The following is a 23,095-nucleotide window of genomic DNA, read 5'->3' as shown; positions in this document are numbered from 1 at the left end:
TTTCAACGCTTTAGCGCCTGCTGCCGTCGTAAGGGGAAAGTTAGGAAATTGTCTCCCCTCCCCCCGCCCGTAAAACGTTCAGCGTAAAGGCTCGTCCAATGAAATTTGTACACAACACTGATTTAGCGTGTTTAAAGGCAAGCTGCGTTCTCCTTGTGTTTGTCGCTCCGAGTTGAAACTCACTTATTGAATCTGAACGGAGACGTGGTACAATTTATCACCACCATGTGTCTCCACTTTCGGTCAAAATGCAAACTAAGTTCTAATTATCGATAAGACTAGTTGTTGGTTAAGTTATACGTCGTTAATTATAAACTATACTCGGCGAGATTGATACAAGTGGTAATATTATCTTTGCAGGTTTATTCTCGCGAGCGATATTACAGAGCGGATCGGCCTTGAGTTCGTGGGCAGTGGCCCGAGAGGCGGCCACCTTCACCCGCCATCTAGCGAGAGTCTTAGGATGTTCAATTTACGACAACACGGCGCTGGTGGAATGTATGCGTCAACGACCTTTGGCCGATATTCAGAGGGTTCAATTACTGGTGCCCGACCACTTGACCGCCTTCGGACCCACCGTCGACGGAATCGTCATCACCCACGAGCCCCGGGTAAGACAGTCGACGAAACCCACCCGCGGAACGCGAAGAAGAGAAGCAAATAGAATCGATAGTTCCACTCGGTCTTTGTGTCCCGGCGAAGACGAGGCTTGACCAATATTGACCGGGTTCCACTTCTAAGGCACTCTTTTTCTTTCTTCGTCTGCAGGTGTTGATGGAGGAGTTCCATTCTCAGTTCAGTCAATACGACATGATGTTCGGAAGCACTCGGGTCGAATCCTATTTCCAATTTTCGGCCCACGAAGAGCGCTACGGCATCGAAGAAGCTCGCCGGGATCGACTTCTTCGAACCCTCATCAGGAATCTTTACACTTTCCATCTACAGGTACGGAAGGAAACCGAAATTGCTCCGAAACGGCGAAACAGGAAACGGGGCACTTTGGCCGTAATAGTCTTCTGTTCTTATATAGGAAATATTTCTCACTGTGGTCAACGAATATACCGATTGGACCCGACCAGTGCAACACCCCATCAACGTTTTTGATAGCACAGTTGACTCCGTTGGAGATGCCCTGGTTGTGGCGCCCGTGGTCGAGGTTGGCAGCTTTCATGCCCAGGTAAGATTACCCAACAGCGGGATTGGTTCTTCCATGTTCAATTTTCCAATAACAGAGATTACCCAAAAGCTCGATTGCTTATTTTATATTTTAATACTCGATAATACCAAAACAAGGATTGGTTCTTCTACATTCTATATTCGAATACCCGAGATTACCCAAAACAAGGATTGGTTCATTTACATTCTATATTCGAATACCCGAGATTACCCAAAACAAGGATTGGTTCTTTTACATTCTATATTCGAATACCCGAGATTACCCAAAACGAGGATTGGTTCTTTTACATTCTATATTCGAATACCCGAGATTACCCAAAACGAGGATTGGTTCTTTTACATTCTATATTCGAAAACCCGAGATTACCCAAAACGAGGATTGGTTCTTTTACATTCTATATTCGAAAACCCGAGATTACCCAAAACGAGGATTGGTTCTTTTACATTCTATATTCGAGTACCCGAGATTACCCAAAACGAGGATTGGTTCTGTTACATTCTATATTCGAATACCCGAGATTACCCAAAACAAGGATTGGTACTTTTACATTCTATATTCGAATACCCGAGATTACCCAAAACGAGGATTGGTTCTTTTACATTCTATATTCGAATACCCGAGATTACCCAAAACAAGGATTGGTTCATTTACATTCTATATTCGAATACCCGAGATTACCCAAAACAAGGATTGGTTCTTTTACATTCTATATTCAAATACCCGAGATTACTCAAAACAAGGATTGGTTCTTTTACATTCTATATTCGAAAACCCGAGATTACCCAAAACGAGGATTGGTTCTTTTACATTCTATATTCGAAAACCCGAGATTACCCAAAACGAGGATTGGTTCTTTTACATTCTATATTCGAAAACCCGAGATTACCCAAAACAAGGATTGGTTCTTTTACATTCTATATTCGAAAACCCGAGATTACCCAAAACAAGGATTGGTTCTTTTACATTCTATATTCGAAAACCCGAGATTACCCAAAACAAGGATTGGTTCTTTTACATTCTATATTCGAATACCCGAGATTACCCAAAACAAGGATTGGTTCTTTTACATTCTATATTCAAATACCCGAGATTACTCAAAACAAGGATTGGTTCTTTTACATTCTATATTCGAAAACCCGAGATTACCCAAAACGAGGATTGGTTCTTTTACATTCTATATTCGAAAACCCGAGATTACCCAAAACGAGGATTGGTTCTTTTACATTCTATATTCGAAAACCCGAGATTACCCAAAACAAGGATTGGTTCTTTTACATTCTATATTCGAAAACCCGAGATTACCCAAAACGAGGATTGGTTCTTTTACATTCTATATTCGAAAACCCGAGATTACCCAAAACAGGGATTGGTTCTTTTACATTCTATATTCGAAAACCCGAGATTACCCAAAACAAGGATTGGTTCTTTTACATTCTATATTCGAAAACCCGAGATTACCCAAAACAAGGATTGGTTCTTTTACATTCTATATTCGAAAACCCGAGATTACCCAAAACGAGGATTGGTTCTTTTACATTCTATATTCGAAAACCCGAGATTACCCAAAACAGGGATTGGTTCTTTTACATTCTATATTCGAAAACCCGAGATTACCCAAAACAAGGATTGGTTCTTTTACATTCTATATTCGAAAACCCGAGATTACCCAAAACAGGGATTGGTTCTTTTACATTCTATATTCGAAAACCCGAGATTACCCAAAACGAGGATTGGTTCTTTTACATTCTATATTCGAAAACCCGAGATTACCCAAAACAAGGATTGGTTCTTTTACATTCTATATTCGAAAACCCGAGATTACCCAAAACAAGGATTGGTTCTTTTACATTCTATATTCGAAAACCCGAGATTACCCAAAACGAGGATTGGTTCTTTTACATTCTATATTCGAAAACCCGAGATTACCCAAAACAGGGATTGGTTCTTTTACATTCTATATTCGAAAACCCGAGATTACCCAAAACAAGGATTGGTTCTTTTACATTCTATATTCGAAAACCCGAGATTACCCAAAACAGGGATTGGTTCTTTTACATTCTATATTCGAAAACCCGAGATTACCCAAAACGAGGATTGGTTCTTTTACATTCTATATTCGAAAACCCGAGATTACCCAAAACAAGGATTGGTTCTTTTACATTCTATATTCGAAAACCCGAGATTACCCAAAACGAGGATTGGTTCTTTTACATTCTATATTCGAAAACCCGAGATTACCCAAAACAAGGATTGGTTCTTTTACATTCTATATTCGAAAACCCGAGATTACCCAAAACAAGGATTGGTTCTTTTACATTCTATATTCGAAAACCCGAGATTACCCAAAACAGGGATTGGTTCTTTTACATTCTATATTCGAAAACCCGAGATTACCCAAAACAGGGATTGGTTCTTTTACATTCTATATTCGAAAACCCGAGATTACCCAAAACGAGGATTGGTTCTTTTACATTCTATATTCGAAAACCCGAGATTACCCAAAACAAGGATTGGTTCTTTTACATTCTATATTCGAAAACCCGAGATTACCCAAAACGAGGATTGGTTCTTTTACATTCTATATTCGAAAACCCGAGATTACCCAAAACAAGGATTGGTTCTTTTACATTCTATATTCGAAAACCCGAGATTACCCAAAACAAGGATTGGTTCTTTTACATTCTATATTCGAAAACCCGAGATTACCCAAAACGAGGATTGGTTCTTTTACATTCTATATTCGAAAACCCGAGATTACCCAAAACAGGGATTGGTTCTTTTACATTCTATATTCGAAAACCCGAGATTACCCAAAACAAGGATTGGTTCTTTTACATTCTATATTCGAAAACCCGAGATTACCCAAAACGAGGATTGGTTCTTTTACATTCTATATTCGAAAACCCGAGATTACCCAAAACAGGGATTGGTTCTTTTACATTCTATATTCGAAAACCCGAGATTACCCAAAACAGGGATTGGTTCTTTTACATTCTATATTCGAAAACCCGAGATTACCCAAAACGAGGATTGGTTCTTTTACATTCTATATTCGAAAACCCGAGATTACCCAAAACAGGGATTGGTTCTTTTACATTCTATATTCGAAAACCCGAGATTACCCAAAACGAGGATTGGTTCTTTTACATTCTATATTCGAAAACCCGAGATTACCCAAAACAGGGATTGGTTCTTTTACATTCTATATTCGAAAACCCGAGATTACCCAAAACAAGGATTGGTTCTTTTACATTCTATATTCGAAAACCCGAGATTACCCAAAACAGGGATTGGTTCTTTTACATTCTATATTCGAAAACCCGAGATTACCCAAAACGAGGATTGGTTCTTTTACATTCTATATTCGAAAACCCGAGATTACCCAAAACAAGGATTGGTTCTTTTACATTCTATATTCGAAAACCCGAGATTACCCAAAACAGGGATTGGTTCTTTTACATTCTATATTCGAAAACCCGAGATTACCCAAAACGAGGATTGGTTCTTTTACATTCTATATTCGAAAACCCGAGATTACCCAAAACAGGGATTGGTTCTTTTACATTCTATATTCGAAAACCCGAGATTACCCAAAACGAGGATTGGTTCTTTTACATTCTATATTCGAAAACCCGAGATTACCCAAAACAGGGATTGGTTCTTTTACATTCTATATTCGAAAACCCGAGATTACCCAAAACAAGGATTGGTTCTTTTACATTCTATATTCGAAAACCCGAGATTACCCAAAACAGGGATTGGTTCTTTTACATTCTATATTCGAAAACCCGAGATTACCCAAAACGAGGATTGGTTCTTTTACATTCTATATTCGAAAACCTGAGATTACCCAAAACAAGGATTGGTTCTTTTACATTCTATATTCGAAAACCCGAGATTACCCAAAACAGGGATTGGTTCTTTTACATTCTATATTCGAAAACCCGAGATTACCCAAAACAAGGATTGGTTCTTTTACATTCTATATTCGAAAACCCGAGATTACCCAAAACAGGGATTGGTTCTTTTACATTCTATATTCGAAAACCCGAGATTACCCAAAACGAGGATTGGTTCTTTTACATTCTATATTCGAAAACCCGAGATTACCCAAAACAAGGATTGGTTCTTTTACATTCTATATTCGAAAACCCGAGATTACCCAAAACGAGGATTGGTTCTTTTACATTCTATATTCGAAAACCCGAGATTACCCAAAACAAGGATTGGTTCTTTTACATTCTATATTCGAAAACCCGAGATTACCCAAAACAAGGATTGGTTCTTTTACATTCTATATTCGAAAACCCGAGATTACCCAAAACAGGGATTGGTTCTTTTACATTCTATATTCGAAAACCCGAGATTACCCAAAACAGGGATTGGTTCTTTTACATTCTATATTCGAAAACCCGAGATTACCCAAAACGAGGATTGGTTCTTTTACATTCTATATTCGAAAACCCGAGATTACCCAAAACAAGGATTGGTTCTTTTACATTCTATATTCGAAAACCCGAGATTACCCAAAACGAGGATTGGTTCTTTTACATTCTATATTCGAAAACCCGAGATTACCCAAAACAAGGATTGGTTCTTTTACATTCTATATTCGAAAACCCGAGATTACCCAAAACAAGGATTGGTTCTTTTACATTCTATATTCGAAAACCCGAGATTACCCAAAACGAGGATTGGTTCTTTTACATTCTATATTCGAAAACCCGAGATTACCCAAAACAGGGATTGGTTCTTTTACATTCTATATTCGAAAACCCGAGATTACCCAAAACAAGGATTGGTTCTTTTACATTCTATATTCGAAAACCCGAGATTACCCAAAACGAGGATTGGTTCTTTTACATTCTATATTCGAAAACCCGAGATTACCCAAAACAGGGATTGGTTCTTTTACATTCTATATTCGAAAACCCGAGATTACCCAAAACAGGGATTGGTTCTTTTACATTCTATATTCGAAAACCCGAGATTACCCAAAACGAGGATTGGTTCTTTTACATTCTATATTCGAAAACCCGAGATTACCCAAAACAGGGATTGGTTCTTTTACATTCTATATTCGAAAACCCGAGATTACCCAAAACGAGGATTGGTTCTTTTACATTCTATATTCGAAAACCCGAGATTACCCAAAACAGGGATTGGTTCTTTTACATTCTATATTCGAAAACCCGAGATTACCCAAAACAAGGATTGGTTCTTTTACATTCTATATTCGAAAACCCGAGATTACCCAAAACAGGGATTGGTTCTTTTACATTCTATATTCGAAAACCCGAGATTACCCAAAACGAGGATTGGTTCTTTTACATTCTATATTCGAAAACCCGAGATTACCCAAAACAAGGATTGGTTCTTTTACATTCTATATTCGAAAACCCGAGATTACCCAAAACAAGGATTGGTTCTTTTACATTCTATATTCGAAAACCCGAGATTACCCAAAACGAGGATTGGTTCTTTTACATTCTATATTCGAAAACCCGAGATTACCCAAAACAGGGATTGGTTCTTTTACATTCTATATTCGAAAACCCGAGATTACCCAAAACAAGGATTGGTTCTTTTACATTCTATATTCGAAAACCCGAGATTACCCAAAACAGGGATTGGTTCTTTTACATTCTATATTCGAAAACCCGAGATTACCCAAAACGAGGATTGGTTCTTTTACATTCTATATTCGAAAACCCGAGATTACCCAAAACAAGGATTGGTTCTTTTACATTCTATATTCGAAAACCCGAGATTACCCAAAACGAGGATTGGTTCTTTTACATTCTATATTCGAAAACCCGAGATTACCCAAAACAAGGATTGGTTCTTTTACATTCTATATTCGAAAACCCGAGATTACCCAAAACAAGGATTGGTTCTTTTACATTCTATATTCGAAAACCCGAGATTACCCAAAACAGGGATTGGTTCTTTTACATTCTATATTCGAAAACCCGAGATTACCCAAAACAGGGATTGGTTCTTTTACATTCTATATTCGAAAACCCGAGATTACCCAAAACGAGGATTGGTTCTTTTACATTCTATATTCGAAAACCCGAGATTACCCAAAACAAGGATTGGTTCTTTTACATTCTATATTCGAAAACCCGAGATTACCCAAAACAGGGATTGGTTCTTTTACATTCTATATTCGAAAACCCGAGATTACCCAAAACAGGGATTGGTTCTTTTACATTCTATATTCGAAAACCCGAGATTACCCAAAACGAGGATTGGTTCTTTTACATTCTATATTCGAAAACCCGAGATTACCCAAAACAAGGATTGGTTCTTTTACATTCTATATTCGAAAACCCGAGATTACCCAAAACGAGGATTGGTTCTTTTACATTCTATATTCGAAAACCCGAGATTACCCAAAACAAGGATTGGTTCTTTTACATTCTATATTCGAAAACCCGAGATTACCCAAAACAAGGATTGGTTCTTTTACATTCTATATTCGAAAACCCGAGATTACCCAAAACGAGGATTGGTTCTTTTACATTCTATATTCGAAAACCCGAGATTACCCAAAACAGGGATTGGTTCTTTTACATTCTATATTCGAAAACCCGAGATTACCCAAAACAAGGATTGGTTCTTTTACATTCTATATTCGAAAACCCGAGATTACCCAAAACGAGGATTGGTTCTTTTACATTCTATATTCGAAAACCCGAGATTACCCAAAACAGGGATTGGTTCTTTTACATTCTATATTCGAAAACCCGAGATTACCCAAAACAGGGATTGGTTCTTTTACATTCTATATTCGAAAACCCGAGATTACCCAAAACGAGGATTGGTTCTTTTACATTCTATATTCGAAAACCCGAGATTACCCAAAACAGGGATTGGTTCTTTTACATTCTATATTCGAAAACCCGAGATTACCCAAAACGAGGATTGGTTCTTTTACATTCTATATTCGAAAACCCGAGATTACCCAAAACAGGGATTGGTTCTTTTACATTCTATATTCGAAAACCCGAGATTACCCAAAACAAGGATTGGTTCTTTTACATTCTATATTCGAAAACCCGAGATTACCCAAAACAGGGATTGGTTCTTTTACATTCTATATTCGAAAACCCGAGATTACCCAAAACGAGGATTGGTTCTTTTACATTCTATATTCGAAAACCCGAGATTACCCAAAACAAGGATTGGTTCTTTTACATTCTATATTCGAAAACCCGAGATTACCCAAAACAAGGATTGGTTCTTTTACATTCTATATTCGAAAACCCGAGATTACCCAAAACGAGGATTGGTTCTTTTACATTCTATATTCGAAAACCCGAGATTACCCAAAACAGGGATTGGTTCTTTTACATTCTATATTCGAAAACCCGAGATTACCCAAAACAAGGATTGGTTCTTTTACATTCTATATTCGAAAACCCGAGATTACCCAAAACAGGGATTGGTTCTTTTACATTCTATATTCGAAAACCCGAGATTACCCAAAACGAGGATTGGTTCTTTTACATTCTATATTCGAAAACCCGAGATTACCCAAAACAAGGATTGGTTCTTTTACATTCTATATTCGAAAACCCGAGATTACCCAAAACGAGGATTGGTTCTTTTACATTCTATATTCGAAAACCCGAGATTACCCAAAACAAGGATTGGTTCTTTTACATTCTATATTCGAAAACCCGAGATTACCCAAAACAAGGATTGGTTCTTTTACATTCTATATTCGAAAACCCGAGATTACCCAAAACAGGGATTGGTTCTTTTACATTCTATATTCGAAAACCCGAGATTACCCAAAACAGGGATTGGTTCTTTTACATTCTATATTCGAAAACCCGAGATTACCCAAAACGAGGATTGGTTCTTTTACATTCTATATTCGAAAACCCGAGATTACCCAAAACAAGGATTGGTTCTTTTACATTCTATATTCGAAAACCCGAGATTACCCAAAACGAGGATTGGTTCTTTTACATTCTATATTCGAAAACCCGAGATTACCCAAAACAAGGATTGGTTCTTTTACATTCTATATTCGAAAACCCGAGATTACCCAAAACAAGGATTGGTTCTTTTACATTCTATATTCGAAAACCCGAGATTACCCAAAACGAGGATTGGTTCTTTTACATTCTATATTCGAAAACCCGAGATTACCCAAAACAGGGATTGGTTCTTTTACATTCTATATTCGAAAACCCGAGATTACCCAAAACAAGGATTGGTTCTTTTACATTCTATATTCGAAAACCCGAGATTACCCAAAACGAGGATTGGTTCTTTTACATTCTATATTCGAAAACCCGAGATTACCCAAAACAGGGATTGGTTCTTTTACATTCTATATTCGAAAACCCGAGATTACCCAAAACAGGGATTGGTTCTTTTACATTCTATATTCGAAAACCCGAGATTACCCAAAACGAGGATTGGTTCTTTTACATTCTATATTCGAAAACCCGAGATTACCCAAAACAAGGATTGGTTCTTTTACATTCTATATTCGAAAACCCGAGATTACCCAAAACGAGGATTGGTTCTTTTACATTCTATATTCGAAAACCCGAGATTACCCAAAACAGGGATTGGTTCTTTTACATTCTATATTCGAAAACCCGAGATTACCCAAAACAAGGATTGGTTCTTTTACATTCTATATTCGAAAACCCGAGATTACCCAAAACAGGGATTGGTTCTTTTACATTCTATATTCGAAAACCCGAGATTACCCAAAACGAGGATTGGTTCTTTTACATTCTATATTCGAAAACCCGAGATTACCCAAAACAAGGATTGGTTCTTTTACATTCTATATTCGAAAACCCGAGATTACCCAAAACGAGGATTGGTTCTTTTACATTCTATATTCGAAAACCCGAGATTACCCAAAACAAGGATTGGTTCTTTTACATTCTATATTCGAAAACCCGAGATTACCCAAAACAAGGATTGGTTCTTTTACATTCTATATTCGAAAACCCGAGATTACCCAAAACAGGGATTGGTTCTTTTACATTCTATATTCGAAAACCCGAGATTACCCAAAACAGGGATTGGTTCTTTTACATTCTATATTCGAAAACCCGAGATTACCCAAAACGAGGATTGGTTCTTTTACATTCTATATTCGAAAACCCGAGATTACCCAAAACGAGGATTGGTTCTTTTACATTCTATATTCGAAAACCCGAGATTACCCAAAACAAGGATTGGTTCTTTTACATTCTATATTCGAAAACCCGAGATTACCCAAAACGAGGATTGGTTCTTTTACATTCTATATTCGAAAACCCGAGATTACCCAAAACAGGGATTGGTTCTAATTAGAGTTTTTAATTTTCCGGTAAGATTAAATGTGGAAAATAAGAAAACTGAACCATATATTACTTTTAAAGGGTTTTTATTTTTGACTAGTCTAGAGGTTTAGTTTTACTTTTGAATTTGACCAAATGAGGTGTAAAACCCGCGAAATTTGAAATTGCGAACAAAATAAGGCTAATCATGGTTTATGGAATTAAACCCCTTTTTCTCTTTTTCGGAAAAATACGGAAAGTTTTCCGGAAGAAAGTTTTGGCTAATTTTCCAGAATATTTCCCGACTTACAACTTTAGTTCTAATATATTCAATATTTGAATACCCGAAATTTCTCAGAAAGCGGGATTGATCTAAAACCCGAGATTAACCAAAATTGGGATTTTTTCTTCTGAATTCTATACAGGGGCGTAGGAACCGGGAGGGGCAGGGGGGCAATGCCCCTCCCTAGAATTTTGCTGGGAGGGGCAACTAATGTTATTGCCCCCTCTAACCTTTGGTCAGTTGAAATCTTCAAAAGACTCAAATTATCATTTTAAACGCATATGCAGTTTATAGAACCTCAACTGTGTTTAAATTTCAGTCTTTTCCCGCCAATTTACATAGAAGTAAACAGTACACATGCATTCGGAGAAGCTTCACTAAATTAAAAATTAAAAACCTTTATCCAGACCCCTTTTCATTTATCTTTGCCCCCTCCAACTTCTAGAACGTTCCTACGCCCCTGATTCTATATTCGAATAGCCGAGACCTCTTGTCAACTAGACACCCACTATCGTTGTCCATTACAGGTACGAATTCAAAGTTACCAGTACGTCATGAACCACCAAACCGAAGAAGGTGACTATCCGATCCGCCTGGGTTGCATCCAGGGCGAGGAGTTACCGTACATCTTCGGCGCTCCAATGGTCAACGCGTTGGGCCACTTCAGTCGCAACTACACCAGGGCCGAAATCCAACTGTCCGAGGCAGCCATGACCTTCTGGACGAACTTCGCCAAAGCCGGGTAAGCTAACAAATTCAATTCGCTTTATCCTTTGAAGAAGCATTACGCCCATAAATCTCCGCCATAACAGGTCGCTAAGCATTAACGCTAGAAAACTGGCTGAACTTTTTTCCTATCCATCCTTACAGAGGCAACTTTTTGTGTTTGTTTACCCGCTACCAGCTGATTTACTATGAATAGATAAAGAAGGGTTCTCGTGGTTAAGGCCCCCCTCACCCCAAGCCCTTACCCTTCTAGCCGATAAAAAATATTCAAATAAAAAATTGTATAAAAAAGGGGTGGAGGGATGAAATAAAATCCTTTTTTTTGGGGGAATATATTAACAAAAGCCCTTCCCAATAGGCGCGGATATTTTCGTGAACGAAAAACAGGGTTAGGCATGCGATTTTTATTATAATATTCAATGGAGATATCTCGGGGTATTTTCCATTGTTAGAAGCGGCCGCCAGAAAAACATTTATTTTCAGTTTAAAGGGAACTAAGGAAATGTTGAATATTTTTCTCTTATTCCGGGAAAGTTGGTGTTGGAGTGATTTTGCCCGGGAATGAAAAATAATAGAGAAATTTCACAAACGTTTTGTTTGATATATTTAGAAATGTAAAAATTTCCGAGTTCAATTTAAGTTCGCGTTTTCTCTTAAAATCAATATCCTATCGAAGAAACAAAAAATTTCTCATTCTTTTCTTGAATTTCTTCTTACAATTCTATATTTCAAAATATTAATTCATAAATGTATTCGGAATGGAATGGTATAGTTCAGTATTCATGTCCACAAAAGACCCATGAGAGTTCACGGCACTTACGACTGAATTAATTACTTAGAAATAAAGTGATGTCTTCTTATAGACGAGCTGTTTCTATGGCAAGAGACCACAACGATGACGTATAGAGGAAGTTTAAAAATATTCCTTACTGGTTAGAGAGTTTTCAGATTTACGCTTTCCATAAAAACGTGTTGAAGTTAACCATAATAGTGAGTGTAGGGAGCTGTTGGCTCGCGTGGCATGAAGGGCTTTTCACCGCCCACTACTGAATACATAATTTATTTATTTATTGCGTATTAGGCGTTTGAATTATTTCTGTAAAACTCTATCCACTGTTTTGTTTAGTGTTTGAAATGGCTTTTGAAAAGTGTGGAATGGTTAGCACATTTTCCTCGTAGCTAAATGAGCCGGGTTCGACCGCAGCTTGTGGTACTGTCTGAAAAATCGGAGCAACTCCTTCCGTGTAGAATTTGCAAACTCACTATCCACACTGGTTAAAGGGGTTTTACCCCGAGTTCTTCGGTTTCCCCTTCCATAAAAACTTGTCGAGGTTAACGGTAATAGTGAGTGTAAGGAGCTGTTGGCTCGCGTGGCGTGAAGGGCATGCCACCATCCTCCTAAGCATTGTAACTCGGCCACCAGAATTAATGGCATTAATAGTCGCTAGCTGATTTGGGCCTAAAGTGGTTCCTTGGCTATTAGCTTAGCTGATTATTATTTTTATTATATAATTTTAAAATTTACACTAAAATCTTCACTTCTTTGTACGAGATCGTCAGCCTTGCCGAGAGTAGTGGCTCACTCCTGTAATCCCAGGCGTCCGGGAGGCAGAGTTTATGGATGGCCGTGTGAGGATGACCACCAATCCCCCAACGGGTGGTCGGAATACTTCCGCCACGGGTGTCCCCACCCCTGTCCCCACGTATCCCCCGTTGGCGTGGCCGTTACACATATCTCGACCTGATTAGTCAGTTATTGTGTGCTGGTGTCTAAGGCCTTGGGTCGACACCGATGTGTGGATGTCAAAAATAAAAAAATAAAATCGTCAGCCTTCTACAACCATTTCGGTATTTTGATATAAACTTTATTGACCTAACCTTTAACCTTCCCCCTCGGTGAATCTACACCAAAGCCGAGTAGCTATAGAACCAATTTATACAAGATGTCACGGACATTTAAGTACACATAATCCTCTCGATGTATTAACTATATTTTAAATATTAAATTTAAATTTCAACAAATTTTCAATCATCTTGTACATTAAATTAATAAACCCAAGAGGAATATTATCTGGTTTTTGAAATAAGGTAGCGAAACGCTAACGCGTAAAATTAAATTAATTTATAGATAAACCGATTTTTTCGAGTTACCTGGTTTTGGAAATAAGGTAGCCATGTTTTTTGTAGTTAGACGGCGCCTGTATCAATTGGTACGAAATTCAAATATTACAAAAATGCGTACGCGAGTTATGAGGTCCCGCGAATTGGACAGAAATCTTACTTAAAATTAATTTTTTTAATGAAACCGAAAACGTAATTCAGAAATGATCAGTACTAACTAAAAATATAATTTTCAATCAAGTCGCTCTTAATTTAAAAAAAAATGTAGATTTTACCGAGGCCGATAAATGTAACGTCGAACTAGTTATCGTGGAAATTTATAACCCTAAATATGTGGAATACGGCGGCACCAGCGGCATCGGCTACACTGTACGTGAAACCAATACACACAAATCCCTTGAAATGTGTCTAAAAACGAACAACACGAAAACAAATAACTTTTAAAGTATAAAAGCGAGCTCTCTTTGCATAGACGCGTACGGAAAACAGTCATTCGTCACTGGTGACATTTCGGTGTCGCGCAAAACGAATGGAATCTAAAAGCGCCATCTTCAAAATGAAACGAAAAAACCCAAAAACAAATTCGGTTTAAAATAGGCCTACTGTTAAACTTGAAAATCATAAAGAAAGTCCTTGTATATACGACACGAACAAAGTTAATAGTTTGAGCGCCGTGATTCGTTATACTTTCAACTCTCGACTGTTTTACATTTTTCACTTAGAAACGGGGCATTTTACGTCACTGCAAAATAGCCATTAATTTCTTTCGCGTCGAAAAAACGCTTAAGTGCAACCCATTTTCGCATCCCAACGCCTCGCCACCGAAGACCAAAATATAGGTTTGCTCTCTGTACTCTTAAGTAAAAGCATTACCCAACGCTTTTAGTCAAGCAGACGTATTTCTTTTTAACCTACACTCGATGGTATAAGGTCGTCCACCTAAAATGGAGAAGTCTTCCCCAGGCCTCGAATTTACTTATCTTAAGTATTTTCCTCGCCTCTAAGCCGATGACAAGACTAACCTACACGGTCGACATGACAGAAGACCCTACAGAATGCTTAATAAAAAATCTCGGTATCCCCGCAGAGCGCTATCTGGAAAACTTTGAATTTTAAAACTTTAAGATTTCCTGTCTTTACTTTCGGGAGATTTATACATTCGACCGATACAAAAAATAACCCGCCAACTTGGAATAGATAACGTTACTCAATGGACTGGTTAAAAATAGGTTTTACATTTTGGGGGAAAACCACATCTTGTACAGGGATAAAGTTACCTCGCGATTACCTTAAAGGAAATGTATTACCTTTTGAAACTTTTTCGCTATAGTAATTTCATCTCAAATTTCCGTACTTTGGTATTCTTAGGGATTTCCCCCAAATTTAGCAAAATTGACTTTGAATTAGAGTTGTTCATTTTCTGGAAATATAAAATGCGGAAAAATTTCCGAATTGCGCAAAACTTTTCCACAAATCGGAAAAATAAAAATTGAAAAATAAATTACTTTTTAAGGGTTTTTAATGTTTTTAACTTTTTATCGATATAAAATGTCTAATAACAGAAAACATACTGCAAAACATTAATAGTGTTACATTGTTAATCAGTTTAAACTAGTCTAGAGGTTTAGTTTTACTTTTAGATTTAAAAAAATTAGGTGAAAATGCCACTTTATTTAAATTTGCAAACAACATTAAAATAATCATGGAATGAAAACTTTCCGACTTACAACTCTACTTGAAACAATCTTCCATAATATAGGAGAAACGCGTTTGAATTTTAAAAAAGGCAGTCCTAACCAGTCAATCCTACCGAGAAAAATATTAAATTTGTTGAAGAGATTAGTTTACTAATGTTTAAAAAACTATATTGATTGCAACCTGAAAGTCAAATCTGACCCGCTAGAGTTTATTAACCTCTGTGAATATAAAAAAAATTATATTTACCAAGTACAGAGTATCAATAGTGTGAACACCCTGTATACGGTATACTTTATTCATAGCAAAAGATACCGGGTATTTTAAGACGTATCAAAATCCTGTTTCCATAAGCATCGAAGCTTAAAAAAAGCGCCTATATATAGAGAGCGTGGGAGCGCATTTTTCACGGTGACCTAACAGACGGGTCAGCGTTGTCAAACGTAGATTAGCTACGAGCCCTACCGTAGAGACTTTACTGACAGACGCTATAGACGCGCACCGAATTCCCACAACGAGATACCAACCGCCTTCAGCCTCATCACCCCACAGCCGTATGAGGTTGCGGTGGACGTGGGTGGATAAAAATAGAATAAGTTGAGGTGGAAAAAAAAGATAAACTGAAATGACCATTTTTATATCCGTGATATTTCTGCCTTTGAATATATAAAAACGGTTCTTTTTTAAATGGTAAACTTTGGAACACATACTGATGGATGGATGGTTCTGGGGGTTTTTTTGGGCTCCGTGTTTGCGCGAAGAGGCCTAAATCGAGATAGGAGTTAGTTGGCCTCAACTTGTACCCCGTATCTATCCGCTTTGGCCTACTTTTATTTCAGGGGCCCCCGCGCGAAGCAATCAATCTGATTTATCAGCCCCCGGCCCCTATTTCGGGGATGATAAAATGTATGGAGGACCCCAACCCACGCTTCGATGGTTCTTGCTCTTTATAAAAAACAGCCAAAATTTCACTTTCATACATTGCTTCCTTCCACTAAATTGATTGCTTGATTAAATTATCCTTATACTAGCTTCGCAAAACTGACACCTACAGCGCCCCTAACGCACCATGGGCCGCTCTCACTCCTACCCACTAAACAATCTAATTTATCAAAGCTATTATAGCGTCGTAACTAATTAATATTCTAACGTTGATTTAAGTAAGTTTTATATTTTTATAATAACAATAATTAGCTAATCCTAAGTCAGACAGCAACTTTTAAAGCCATTATTCCAGTTAGACGGGTTGTATTTCGTAGGAGGGTGGTGGCAAGCCCTTCATGCCACGCGAGCTAACCTACACTATTACCAAAAGTAACATAAGACCCAAAAGTGTGTCAGAACGGTATAGTAGTTAATGAGAGCTTGTCGCAAAGTAAACAAGACGTACGACGGTCAGAATACACACAATCCTCCTAATGTGTTAAGTTTGTTTGAGCTATTCACAGCAACCTGCAGCGCCGTTATCACAACCAAAATATATCCACGGTCACACATATATACAAATTTACACTTATTTGTTACGTCTAGTCATACTTTGAAAGCATCGAAGATTCCTTCGATCAGTGTAACTCTTATTTTTTACTTCTGATAACACTTATTTGTTACTACTAGTCAGCCGTTGAGTGTCACACTTATTTCTTCTGGTTATACGACAAAGACTAGTTCGATTAGTTTCATACTTATTTGTTACTTCTTATCACACTTATTTGTTACTTCGGATCACACTTATGTGTTACTTCTGATCACACTTATTTGATACGTTGAGTGTCACACTTATTACTTCTGGTCATACGCCGAAGACTAGGTAGATCAGTGTCATACTTAATTGTTACTTCTGGCCATACGTTGAAAGCGCGGCCCACTCTGAACGGCCTTGAAAAACGCCAGAGGGAAACGGGCGCGTAGACCTTGATAAACACGCGGATTTACAATGTTGGAAATTGCGGGGGTCCGTATACGCTGCCCAAAAAAGCTTACTTAGAATTAAATTTAAGGAATGTTTTTACAATTCTAGGTTATATGTAAACCACAGCTATTCAAAAATATAACTTTCATGAAAATCGGACTTAAATATGTAGATTTTTAGGCGGAAATATAAAACCACGAAAATTGGGGTCCCGTAAATTACCCTGAAAACTATACTTAAATTTAATATTTACTGATATGACCGAAGTTGTAGGTCCGCTGAATCCTAACCTATCCAATAATATTTTTTTTAACGTTATCGGACTTAATTTTAAACAAAATATCTACCACATAAAGGAAATCACCGAAAATAGTAAATTGGGCAAATTCCCAACTTCTTGGGCTCCGATTTGAAAACTTTATGAAAGGTTATCAATGGTAATATATGTACTTTTGAACGAGATATCATTGACTCTTCTAGTTATAACCGTTGAAGAGGTATGCGTGACACGGCGCAATCGGCGGCATCGGCGGCAACGGCTACACTGTACGTGAGACTAATACACACAAATCCTTAGGATTGTGTGTAAAAAGGGAAACGAAGGGGGGGTCAGACTATAGACTAAATATAATGTTGCCAGTACTATTCCAACTAGTAGGTTATGAAGTCGATTGTGAGACTAGGTCTCACTAGAAATTTTAATAGGCGCGAAGGTAAATCTGACACACTTTTGGGTCTTATACTACTTTTGCTATTACCGTTAACCTCAACAAGTTTAAATTTTAAACTTAAACCCAGCGCCACAAGCAAGGACCTAACACGGGTCATCTTGTTGTGAATCGAAAGTGCTTACCACTCTGTCACCTTATATTACTCAAACCATAACAGATAACCAAAATTTACAAAAAGTTCCACCCTTAGTTTTCATATCAAATCGCAACTTAATTTTAATAAACCAAATTCCTAAAGTTAAAGGATGTACTGTTTTATGTAATTCACGCTGTCTGCTTATAAGTAGGTGGTTTTGGCGGTTTCCAGACGATCTTGCAGATGAAAATGATGACGAAGAGAAAACGTATAGATCTAATTAAGAACCACTAATTAACTTTCAGTACAAGTCCAACCCCAAAAATTTATTCCGAATTATTGATTAACATTAGGAAACTTAAGTTATCTCACTATTAAGATTATTAATCTAACCTACATCGATAACTTTGATATTCAGTTTTGAAACAACATTGAAATTGATGTTTGTTAAAATATTTACCATAAAAATAATGTGTTTTTTTATCTTAAAGAAAAATTTATTTATTTTTAATTTGCAATGGTTTAAATCTGATAAAATCGAACTTCATTATTTATTTTAATTACGAAAACCTTGAGTCCAACTCTTATTTAATTTAAACTGGACACCACTGTAAATAAGTGCCTGACTTAAGGGTTATCCATAATAAAGTATTTATTTATTATTTATTTATTAATGTTTTGTGAGAAATTTGACATTTTCCGAAAGAAGTTTGGCTTAGTTGAAAACTTTATTTAAAACTGTTTACATAAAAGCTGGTTTAAATGTGTAGTTCCTTCGACGAATTTTCTCAAACACCAATAGACCATAAATGAAACTTCCGAGTTATGTAAACCAAAATAATCTACTCTTTACATCCGATTCATCAGACTTTCAATCCTGTTTTTCGCGCTATAAACTATAAAATATCCCGGGAAATTTCTTTTAAAAAGTGTACTTGTGAAAACTTGAAAACCGGAAAGAGTTCCAACTTCCGACATCCCGATGATAAGAAGAAACAGGAAGTGAAAAATGGAGTGGGGGTGTGGTGGGGGGGGGATTACCCTCAATTTACGCCTCATTTACTTCCGATAAAACAAGACGAACCGTTCTCCATCAAAAGACCCCGAGAATCACCGTACGTTAATTCCAAAAATCTTCACTTCGCCGTTCGTTATAGCGAGTGACAGGATAAGCTGACAACGAAGATAAAGACGTAAACTTTACCCCCTATCCCGTCTTAAAACGTGCTAAGTTTTTCCCAAGCTGTGATCGCTGGAAAACTTTATTTAATTGATATGAAGTACTAAACCACTTTTAGCCAAGAACCGAGGTGATTCGTCTCAGGAAAGTGCAACGTGGGGGGGGAGGAGTGGGGGAAGGCAGGTTCCGTTTAATTCCCGCGCTAGTCCCGGGAAAAGAGCCTTAAATTAAAACTAACGATAATGTCTTTTAGTGTCTCTCCCGCGCACCAGCATCGGTTCTTAACCCCACGCGCGGTTGTCGGCTAAGTCCTCATCCAGAGCTTCTTCTCTTCCTTCTTTTTACGACCTCTAAAAGCTCTAGCGCATCTTCTTCCTGCCTTCCAACATCCAACTCTCCTCTCCCGCATCTTACGGGTTGAACATGGCCTACAGGGTGATGCCGATTAGTTTGGAAATGATGCTGTATCGTCCGGTATATCAATAGGCCTACGCTAACTACTCTGTTTATAATAATAGACTAAAGACTAACGAGGAGACTACCCGAGGTGATAATCACCGATTTTGTTGAAACTAGGTGGGTATGTAGACCTTATGGTAACATGAAATTTCACCAAGGGAAAAATTGCAATGGGCATTAGATTTGCCATGGCAACTGAAAATGGTTTTGACAACACAGTATGTATATTTTCTCATTGAAAATAACATGGTAATCTGAGCACTTCAAATTTCAAAACCAAAAATAAATAGATCAAAATTGACAAATGAAATGAATTTTATGATATTTTGATGAATTTTGGTCAATTTGATCAAAATATGTAAAAATTGATCAATTGATATTTTCAATGGGACAATATACAGACTGTGTTGTCAAAAACATTTTCGGTTGCCATGGCAAAACTAATGCCCATTGCAACTTTTCCCTTGGTGAAATTTCATGTTACCATAAGGTCTACATACCCCCCTAGTTTCAAGAAAATCGGTGAGTATCACCTCGGGTAGTCTCCTCGTAAGTAGGATAGAGCGCGCTAGATCAGTAGGTGATCACATGGGGGCCAGGAGAGTGAGAGAGGCAACTCGGTCAATACTCTCATAATAACGATGTAACTACTACTAATAAAGACACTTAATTATTTTATGAAAGTGTAGTCTTTTTAATGTACTAAAACCAATCAAGATATAACATGTTTCTGTGTACGTGATTTACAATTTCAAACCGATTTTGAAATATGGATTTTGAAATTTCGGAATATGGATTTTCAAATTTTAGAATATAGGTTTTTGGATTTTAGAATGTAGATTTTTAGATTTTAGACTGTAGATTTTTAGATTTTAGACTGTAGATTTTTAGATTTTAGAATGTAGATTTTTAGATTTTATAATATAGATTTTTAGGTTTTAGAATGTAGATTTTTAAATTGTAGAATGTAGATTTTTAGAGTTTAGAATGTAGCTTTTTAAGATTTTTATATAATAGAATTATGTTATAGAATGTAGATAATACATTTTGAGATTTTAGAAAATACATTTTGAGATTTTAGAGAATACATTTTGAGATTTTAGAAAATACATTTTGAGATTTTAGAAAATACATTTTGAGATTTTAGAAAATACATTTGGAGATTTTAGATAATACATTTTGAGATGAGACATTAATTTATCGATATTGAGATATTAATTTATCGATATTGAGATTTTAATTTATCGATAATGAGATTTTAATTTATCGATATTGAGATATTAATTTATCGATATTGAGATATTAATTTATCGATATTGAGATATTAATTTATTGATATTGAGATATTAATTTATCGATATTGAGATATTAATTTATCGTTATTGAGATATTAATTTATCGTTATTGAGATATTAATTTATCGATATTTAGATATTAATTTATCGATATTTAGATATTAATTTATCGATATTTAGATATTATTTTATCGATATTGAGATATTAATTTATCGATATTGAGATTTAAAAATTTTATTTAGTAATTTAAGGTTGTAGGTTTTGATATTTTAGATAATAAATTTTCAGATGAGATATTAATTTATCGATATTGAGATTTAAAAATGTAGATTTAGTAATTTTAGATTGTAGGTTTTGATATTTTAGATAATAAATTTTCAGATGAGATATTAATTTATCGATATTGAGATTTAAAAATGTAGATTTAGTAATTTTAGATTGTAGATTTTGATATTATAGAATGTACATTTTGATATTTTAGAACACCGATTTCACAATATACATTTTGAGATTATAGTTTATTTAGAATGTAGATTTGGAGATTTTAAAGTAACTATACTTTTTGAAATTTAGAAAAACGTTTTCGGTTATCGATAATTTCAAAGTAAATTTTTAGAACCGTTTAGGCTTGATTTACATCGACAGTTTTCAAGATTGGTCGAATCTATTTTCAAAAGTCCTAATCTCAAGGTCGAAGTTTCTTTCACCCTGTACAGTGATCCAATATCCCCCAATCACGTTGCAAATAAATGAAGACACGGCCTCGTAGAGGCTGGTATCGTTTAATGTCTTTCGATAGTGGGCTAAGGGCGAAGAGGGGTCATAGGTTGTAGCGATTTTTTGTGTGCCTTATTTCACACACTCTCGTTAGGTGGCGCTATTCTAGACGATCGTAATTTTAATCGCTTAACGCCTACAGTGTTCTTCAACCAATAAATTATCGGATTCAGCCTCGGGTACTCCAGAAATAAAATCTTTTTTCATTCGCGTTTCTTTCCATTAAATCTAATATCATAACGTTAAGATTCCCACTACCAGGACGCTTCGCCGCCGTTCGCTTTGAAAGTTGCGGGAAACGTCGGCTATAATCTTTCGAATCGAATGACACGACGGTCTTATTTTTCTCTCGCTTCTCTTTTAATAATTCCTTCTCTCTAATCCCGGATGCTGAAGAGAGATCGGATTTCGGGAGTACACTTACGAAAGGATGGCGAGGGAGGAAAAAGGGATAAAAAACGGGGTCATCTACAGTCTTAAACTCGTTCCGCTTTACAATTATAATTTCCGGATCATTGGAATTTGATTTAAATATAATTAAACTTTTGTTCGTTTTTTTCAAGTTCTTTCGTTTGTTTTTCCCCCTCATTTAACTGGATGCTGGATGGCTCAATTTCTGAATTGAGCAGAGTTAAGCGGTTTCGTCACGTCAGGAGAAAATTTGCGCTTTTAGAAATTTTTATTTTAATTGAAATATTTATTTAACGGTTTATGAAGGGATGATATACAGGGTGTTTCAAAAGGTAATGCAAAATTTTTAAGTAGTTGTATGGGATGAGTTGAGAAGTATGCCTGTTTTTTTCCATTTTCCTACGATGAGTGAAAAGAGCCCCAGAGAGCTTCAAAGTGTGACCTACTAGCTCCGGTAAGTAGGCTGCAACAAGCGCAACACCAAGCAGCAGGGACTTTAAATACTGTTTAAGTTTACTTTTTTACGCTGGTTACAACAAAGTCCTTTTTTACCTATCACACGAACCCAAACCTTAATGTTCGCGTTTCCCTGCTGCTTGGTTTCGCGCTTGTTGCAGCCTACTTCCAGGGGCTAGTAATTCACACTTTGAAGCTCTTTGGCGCTCTTTTAGCTCATCGTAGGAAAATGGGGAAAAAACAGGCATACTTCTCAACTCACCCCCTACAACTCCTTCAGATTTTCATTACCTTTTGAAACACCCTGTATAGCTATAATAGTGTTCCAAAAATGTAATGCGATTAATTATTTATATAGGAATTATTTTATTTAATGCAATTGGTGGGCTCCAAATGAAACCCCTTGGGCGCTTTTCCGTATTACAGAAATACGATCCTGTAGCCACATATCGTTGCACTATCGCGAAATATTTAACTTTTTTCATGAGATGATTTC

At 36.6% G+C, this 23,095-nt stretch overlaps 1 protein-coding gene across 5 annotated transcripts in view; it reads left to right on the top strand.

Moving 5' to 3' along the window:
* Positions 1-23,095, top strand: part of LOC149952427 (neuroligin-4, X-linked-like) — a 206,191-nt gene that overhangs the window by 144,234 nt on the left and 38,862 nt on the right. For all 5 annotated transcript variants that reach the window (XM_090168529.1, XM_090168528.1, XM_090168526.1 and 2 more), the window contains exons 5-8: positions 361-611; positions 769-945; positions 1,031-1,177; positions 11,290-11,504. In XM_090168529.1, the coding sequence (XP_090024655.1) occupies positions 361-611; positions 769-945; positions 1,031-1,177; positions 11,290-11,504 (790 nt within the window). The remainder of the gene's footprint in view (positions 1-360; positions 612-768; positions 946-1,030; positions 1,178-11,289; positions 11,505-23,095) is intronic.

Source organism: Leiobunum rupestre, chromosome 3, assembly GCF_980474605.1.
Source record: "Leiobunum rupestre chromosome 3, qqLeiRupe1.1.hap1, whole genome shotgun sequence".
Classification (NCBI taxonomy): domain Eukaryota; kingdom Metazoa; phylum Arthropoda; class Arachnida; order Opiliones; family Sclerosomatidae; genus Leiobunum; species Leiobunum rupestre.
The sequence above is the reverse complement of the archived record's forward strand: the minus strand, read 5'-3'. Positions and strand labels throughout refer to the sequence as shown.